The sequence below is a fragment of the Stomoxys calcitrans genome, chromosome 1, assembly GCF_963082655.1.
Source record: "Stomoxys calcitrans chromosome 1, idStoCalc2.1, whole genome shotgun sequence".
Classification (NCBI taxonomy): domain Eukaryota; kingdom Metazoa; phylum Arthropoda; class Insecta; order Diptera; family Muscidae; genus Stomoxys; species Stomoxys calcitrans.
In genome coordinates this window covers 259786570-259793862 of record NC_081552.1, presented here as the reverse complement: position 1 = coordinate 259793862, position 7293 = coordinate 259786570, and the positions used below count along the sequence as shown (strand labels likewise).

Genomic DNA, 7293 nt, shown 5'->3' with positions numbered 1-7293 from the left:
TGGACTAGTTGGCGTTAATGGAGAATATAGGCGACGTATGAACCACGAGCTGTATGACGACGATAGCATAGTTACACGCATCAAAATACAACGGCTGCGTTGGCTAGGTCATGTTGGCAGAATGGATAAAGAAGCTCCAGCAAAGAAGTCTTTTGAAGGCAAACACGGTGGTGCACGCAAACCGGGAAGACCAAAAGCCCGATGGAAAGATCAAGTGATGGGAGACACCTCGAAACTTGGTGTCAGAGATTTTAAAATGAGCGCAGAAGATCGAGGCGCTTGGAAAGCTGTTCTACGTTCGGCTAGTGGAACAAAGTAAAGTAAGTGAGTAATAGAGTATCCAGTGTGGAGTCCCTGTATTTATTTGAACAGTTTTCACAATTGCAAATTTCTAGATGCATACATTTACGTTTTTTATTGTAGTTATTACCATTTTTCCAAAAAAAAAAACCAGATTTAACGAAAACATTTAACAAAAATTCGTATAAACACATTTGTGATTGTTTTCTTTATTAGAAAAAATTGGAATTTGAGTGTCTGCAGTTGTTACTATCGCATTAACGAAATGAAGAGGAACCAAATTAGCGCAATAATGACTAAAGGCTTAAAAATGTTAATTTTTTTTTAATGACTAAGAAAATTCTATTTTGCACTATGAATGAGAGTTTTGTGTAGTTTTTGTTGTAGCTTGTTGAGTTTGGGTGGCACATTTTATCAATAACAATGTCTAACAAAATTATCGGAACCAGCCAACGTCTTACAACAACAACAACACACAATTATCATTAATAATGTAGAATGTTTTCATTTTCATTTAATCTATGTGTAGCAAATCGTTTTGGTTTGGTGTTATATTTTTGTTTTGTTTTAAGAATTCAAACTACAGTACAAAAATGTTTACAAGCAAAAGATCAAGATGTGTGTGGGGGTGTATGGGTGTGATTGTAGAAGGAGCAGGACTTGAAACTAAAGTAAAAATACATATTTATACATGCGAGAAGCATTTTGTTGTGTGTGTGTGTGTGTGTTATTAGCTTTGTTGGGATGTCCAATTTAGTTACATTAGTATTAAAGCCACATCTTGGGGTTTCATGCTCGGGCATCGCCAATTGTACAAGTAATATTGTAAATTGCCGTCGCCTGGACCAAATTTCAAAGGTCTCAAAAACGTGTTATTCTCCATCAAGTCGAGAGCGTTATATACATCCATTTGTATATTTTTCGCAGAAATTAAAGCATCGTTAATGAGCTCCAACCAGGGAGTCTTTGTAGAAACATTATAAAATGAGTAGGCAGCACGCAATGTTTTGTGCACCGGATTATGCATTACTGATGACGGCAAGCAATAGAAGCTGGTTAAATCTGTAATATTGCCTTTATCGTCTTCGACAATAAAGCAATCTATAATGCCATCCTTGGGCGTAAACCAATGGCGAAACTCTTCTTTGCTGAAAACAGGACACATATTGAATTTTTTCATAAATTCGTCGAATAGTTTTAGAGCTTTATCCATATCCTTGGGCTCAATGCGGCGATAGCCTTTGGTTTTCGGTTGATCAGGTAATTTAAACAGTTTTATAGTACGTTGCATAGTCATATTTCGTGCCAGATGGGAAAATTTTACCTGCAATAAGAATAGACAATTTATTAAACAAAATACATATGGCATGGTAGCTGGCCTCAAAAATTACCTCAATAAGCTTCTTTGGATTTAATGAACGATGCCAGTAGCGGCATGTGGCTACAGGCTTTGGCAAAACTACTCCTGCTGTATATGCTGCTTGGAAAATGCCTGTCAAATTAACTCGCCTTGTTATTTCGCGGATCAGTACAGGCGCCACCCGTTTACTGCGCAATTTTTTGTGGACACACAAAAAGTTAATTTCGACAACCTTTATGACTTTGTCGTAAGCTCGAAGAGTACTGGGTATGGCAGATATAAAGCCTACCAAACGTCCCGATTTAACAACACGTACGCCCAAATGCCAATCACGTCTCCAACCGGGTGATTGTAGGGACCATTTCAAAAACTCTGGTTGATAATCAAATCGGAACATGGCATCGTCGTCTTCCACATAGTTTTCGTTTAACAGCGTATACAATTCCGTGAGATCGCTACTATTATTCAAATCCAAGGTATCCCATTTAAAGCCCTCTGGCAGAGCATAGGGATCTGGTCTGATTTCAGAGATCTCCTTATCGGGTTCAATACATTCATTTGTAGTTATATCTTCGTGTAACTGAGGCACGGGTTGGGTCGACCAAAAGGCAAATTGTTTAGTCTGCCGATTTCCAGACACCGCATCAGAAACAATTTGTAAAAGATCTTTTTTGGTTATATCTGTAAAAAAAATGCGTCTTAATATCATGTATGCAGAACTTTTAATGTGGTTGTGGAAAATAATTTCTATATAGATATTAAGTGCCGCGGGCCGTACTGTGCATTGTGACTGGAGATACTTCCCAAATGTTGGGGCCTAAAGTTCTCTTTTAACGGCGACATGGAGCTGATTTTTTTAAGTAACCACATTACCCATTCCAATATTAGAAAGATCACAACGACAAAATAAAAAAAATATTGATCCAGTTCCAGTAGGCCATAAAAGACGATTGGTCAATACATGTGGAACACTAGAACGGAATATAGGTATAATGAAATCCAACTTCAATGGAGCTGGTGGGTCCATTGTCCTAATCGACACTTGCAATCATCCAGAAGACAATTAGGAATAGCAATGCTGCACTAGTTGTACTACCATGAAAACCAATCCTGTGGCAGCCGGTTGTACGTACCGGATTGACCCGATAGAGTCCTTCATCGGCAAGGGCTGCCGCCTCAGTGTATAACACTCTGCTTAAATAACAACAACAATAACAACCTGAAAATATGGCCTATTCAGAAAACCTTACAAACCGAAAAAAACATCTCGGCTATTATTAAGGAGCATAGTCTATTAAACTTTACAATTGCACATCCTTTCACGTAGTTACATTGTAATTATTAATTGATTGTCTAAAGTCAATAATAAAGGATTAGGGGTGGTTCATATGAAACTTTTACCGGTTCTGTTCAACCCCTAGATAGCGAAAATAAACAGAACAACAAAAAAGGAAAATGACGTTATTCTTTTTTTAGCAAATAAAAATCAGTCCGCATATCCCTATGCTACAGCTTGTAAAACAAAGCAACATCTTCAAACAAGCCACGCCCTTATTTTATTGGGCATTTGTGAAAAATAATATTATTTTCATCTCCATCTTACTTAAATCTGCAGCCAAATCCACTATTGCTGGCGGCTTCTTTTCTTCGGCTCCACCTTCAGACGCCGATTCCTTTATAACCAATTTCTTATTTGCACAATCATCATCGTTGTTCCCACTTGCTGTATTCTCCTCAGCAGCATTTTTTTCTGTCGTCTTGTTGTCTTCATTCTCATTTATTACTGTATCTTTTTTAGGCATATTAGTACACGATTATATTGTATAAAATATGAATGAATTATTTTAGTTGGCTTTTATTTTTAGTTAGTTTTAATTTTGCATATATTTAGGTTAGGTTTATCGGTTGCGGCTATAAGATAGTAAAAATCGACTTTCAATTAATCGATTAATCGACTATTCGTGCAAAAAAAAAATATATGCAAACTACAGCTGATTTGTGTCATACGCTAATGTTATGGATCGTTTACACATAAGAACAATAAATCCCAAAATGGGCGGTATGAACTTCTCACAACGAAATAACACCCAAGATATATTCATTTACATTCATATTTGGTGGCAGATGCCAAAAAAAGTATAGAGTGTACTATCTGTAAAAATCAGTGATTGGTGCAACTCTGATTTTGAGTACGTTACTAGTTCGCGCCATTTTGCGTTGTTTGTGTGAGTTATGGCTCTTAACTATAATATTGGGTTGCCCAAAAAGTATTTGCGGATTTTTTTAAGGAAAGTAAATGCATTTTTAATAAAACTTAGAATGAACTTTAATCAAATATACTTTTTTTACACTTTTTTTTCTAAATCAAGCTAAAAGTAACAGCTGATAACTGACAGAAGAAAGAATGCAATTACAGAGTCACAAGCTGTGAAAAAATTTGTCAACGCCGACTATATGAAAAATCCGCAATTACTTTTTGGGCAACCCAATACAAACACACAACCAAAACTCGTAGACAGATAGTGCACTTCGCGAGAAAAAATTGTACTTTACGGTACACTACCTGGCAGTTCTGTCATGATAACACCCCCAATCAAATGGTCTATTTTATTTACCAATCTAGCCTAGTATCGACTTTATTCGCAATGCAAATGACTATTATATTATTGCGATATCCGATTGAATCTATTCTTCGTCACTTATTTTTGTAATGCATTTTGGTAGTTCTTTGGGCGAAAAGGCGAAGTCAATACTAGGCTTTAAGCAGACAGGGTACTCTGTGTTTAGTGGTGAACAACTTCAACACAATATCTGAATTTACTTAAACATATTTACGGCAAATTTTCTGCACCAACACAATCCTATCGTCATATTTAACTATGATTAATTGTACTTAATTGCCACACAGAGACATTTTCCTTCATAAATGTAATCAGCGGATTTCATAACCTTTTATTAATAAATATTATGAAGTTTTATTATATTAATGAAAAAATCATAAATATTATGAAAATTTTTAATAAATAAAAATTTATGAATATAATCGTTTATAAAAAAAGTTCTTATAATTATGAAAATTTGTTTCATACATGTAAAAACAATTTTGTTAATATTAATAATTTTTACCATAATTGTAAAACCTATGTTATTGAAATATGTCCACGTACATGGCTAAATTATTTTAAAGGTTGTCATATTTCTACAACATAAAAAAAACCATATGGTGTAATCGATATTTTGCCATCAAGCTGATCGACATTTGCTAATACAAACAAAGAAATGTGTGTGTACGTACGCAGAGGATATGCGAGAAAGAAGATAACAACAAAGAGAATGCAAACAAAAATCTGATCAGCTGTTTGCGTGAGACACGACCTTATTAAATTCGCCTTTATCCACGTAGGTATACAATGAAGATTGTCTCATTTATGAAAATTTGATGGGGGAATTTTCCAAGTCAAGGCCAAGTAAACTACTTAATGTATACTTGTGGTGAAACAATTAAAGGTGGTATCATTTGTACAACATCCACAAATCATATGGTGTAATCTACCATCTTGCCATCGAGCTGATGTGCTGGCAAACAAAGAAATTTGTGTGCGTGAGTTTGTATGTGTATGCGAGAAAGAAGATAAAAACAAAGAGAATGAAACTTAAATTTGACATCTTAATACCGTCAAATTTGGGCGGCTGTTAACAGCTGTACGCGTGAGAACTCCCTTTTTAAATCTATCTTGGCTGCTCTGCTAACATTTGACAAGCGATAATTAAGTTTGTAACTAAGATCGATTTTCGATTTTAATAAATCGAAGGCTTTTAAAGCGACGGTGATTAAAAGATAATAAAAGATTATTTTATTTTATCTTCAAAGATTATTTTATTTTTCTTTCTTGGTCGTAATTGTTTTAGTTAGTCGGCGAACATTCCAGTGCAGTATTTCGTAGTTCATTCCGAGTAATAGGTAAGATTTAACACCGGGTTCGTTTATCATAGGAGATTAGGGAATGTGAATATTAGAATATTTTCAAAGATAGTTGCGGTTGACAAATGATCATCTAGACTTTGCACTTTGAAATTTATCAATTTATCTCGATTTCACTTGAATTTATCTTGCAGAAAATGTCGTTGTTGTCCAAACCAATTTACTCTCTTTTGGGTGTTTATTTGGAGCAACTGTTTAACCATCCGGTACGGACGAAATCCGTAACTGCGTAAGTGCTCCAATAACATTCACATAGGCCTTTGAAAAGTTACAATTTAATTTTTTGCTGCAGATCTGCTTTGGCCGCTGGTGCAAATTATACATCCCAGCGAATTGCCGGAAAGGGCAAGGTAAATCAGCAGAGTGTCTTGTCCTATGCTTTATTTGGGTAAGTATAGGTGATCTCAAATAAATTAACAAACGAATATAAATGCCTTTTTCCTTTATACTTCTATTCATTAGTTTCATTTTTGGCGGCAGTGTACCCCACTACTTTTACAAGACCATCGAACGTCTATTCCATCAAGATGTGAAATTCAGACGATTCTTTCAATTCCTTTCGGAACGTTTAATTTATGCCCCCATATATCAAGCTTTATCTTTATACTTCCTATCAAGATTTGAGGTAAATATTTACGTTCTATAACGAGCGAAACTCTTATTCAATTTTCAACTTTTTTTAACGCAGATGAATTCGCACAAAGTAGCAATGACCAATTTAGAAAAACTTTATTGGCCTTTGTTGAAAGCCAACTGGCGATATCTTTCATTAGCTGTTTTCCTCAACATGTACTACGTACCCCCAATGGTATACATATATAGCACATATAAAATGTTAAATATATATTTATATATTTTTTTTATCTTCTGTTAGTTCCGTACCGTGTTTATGAGCTTGGTTTCATTCGTTTGGGTAATATTCATAGCCCATCAACGCCGCCGTTTCCAAGAAAAACAAGATGCTGCTAAAGCGAAATGAAATAAATTTTTTTTGCTTACTTTATAGTATCCTAGTATTGAGTTTGTTGCATTTGGTTCAGGAATTGTAAATGGCTAGTATAAAATAAATATAGTGAGGAATATGGTTTGTAAAGAACTTTGATAAAAACATTATTTTGCTGCTTTAGCCGGCATGGCAAATTTTTTATAGACATACCTTTAACAATACCGTTGTTGTTGTTGTTGTAGCAGTTTATTGTGTACTATCTTTCGTCTGCTTGATTCTGTTGAGTGTCAAGACCCAGGAACTCCGCGACTAAGATGGGGTGCGTCCACAGGGATCTGGGTCTGAGTCGAGTGGGTCTGGCCGGGCAGTTAAACAGGTGACGTGTATCGTGCGGTCCCTGGTTACAGTCGGGACATACATCTTGCACGTCGGCATCAATCCTAGCTCTGTGGGAATTGAGGCGGCTGCATCTGCCGGAACGTAATTGAGCCAGAATCACTCTGGTTTGCCGGGGGAGGTCGATTTCTTCGGGTGCAATGGGTGGCGGTCGTACTCCAAGGACTACATTCACCCGGTAGCCAGTTAACGCGTCTGCTACCGTGTCTGCATGAATGTTGTTCAGACCCGCTTGATATGCCGCTTGATCTAGAGGTTCTCTCTTGTAGCGCTGGACCTCACGCTCTAGATCATGTAGATCTACCTTAA

General features: G+C 36.1%; 2 protein-coding genes across 2 annotated transcripts; one reads left to right on the top strand and one right to left on the bottom strand.

Moving 5' to 3' along the window:
• Nucleotides 1-479: 479 nt before the first annotated feature.
• LOC106091070 (glycylpeptide N-tetradecanoyltransferase) lies at nt 480-3587 on the bottom strand. Its single transcript, XM_013257481.2, has 3 exons — nt 3264-3587; nt 1692-2341; nt 480-1624 (listed from the first exon to the last, which is right to left on the bottom strand). The coding sequence occupies exons 1-3, from the start codon at nt 3460-3462 to the stop codon at nt 1058-1060; spliced, it is 1416 nt and encodes a 471-aa protein (XP_013112935.1). The 5' UTR covers nt 3463-3587; the 3' UTR covers nt 480-1057.
• A 1881-nt stretch (nt 3588-5468) lies between these two features.
• Nucleotides 5469-6738, top strand: LOC106091071 (peroxisomal membrane protein 2). Its single transcript, XM_013257482.2, has 7 exons — nt 5469-5487; nt 5570-5621; nt 5777-5871; nt 5935-6030; nt 6105-6267; nt 6331-6450; nt 6517-6738. Exons 3-7 carry the CDS (start codon nt 5780-5782, stop codon nt 6619-6621), a joined length of 576 nt encoding a protein of 191 aa, XP_013112936.1. The 5' UTR covers nt 5469-5487; nt 5570-5621; nt 5777-5779; the 3' UTR covers nt 6622-6738.
• The last annotated feature ends 555 nt before the right edge of the window (nt 6739-7293 follow it).

Coding starts and splice junctions, on each gene's coding strand:
- LOC106091070 (XM_013257481.2), bottom strand. CDS start 3,462: ATGCCTAAAAAAGATACAGTAATAAATGAGAATGAAGACAACAAGACG. Junction 2,342..3,263: donor GGATTTGGCTGCAGATTTAA/GTAAGATGGAGA, acceptor TTTTTTTTACAG/ATATAACCAAAAAAGATCTT. Junction 1,625..1,691: donor ATCCAAAGAAGCTTATTGAG/GTAATTTTTGAG, acceptor TTCTTATTGCAG/GTAAAATTTTCCCATCTGGC.
- LOC106091071 (XM_013257482.2), top strand. CDS start 5,780: ATGTCGTTGTTGTCCAAACCAATTTACTCTCTTTTGGGTGTTTATTTG. Junction 6,031..6,104: donor TTGTCCTATGCTTTATTTGG/GTAAGTATAGGT, acceptor TCTATTCATTAG/TTTCATTTTTGGCGGCAGTG. Junction 6,268..6,330: donor ACTTCCTATCAAGATTTGAG/GTAAATATTTAC, acceptor TTTTTAACGCAG/ATGAATTCGCACAAAGTAGC.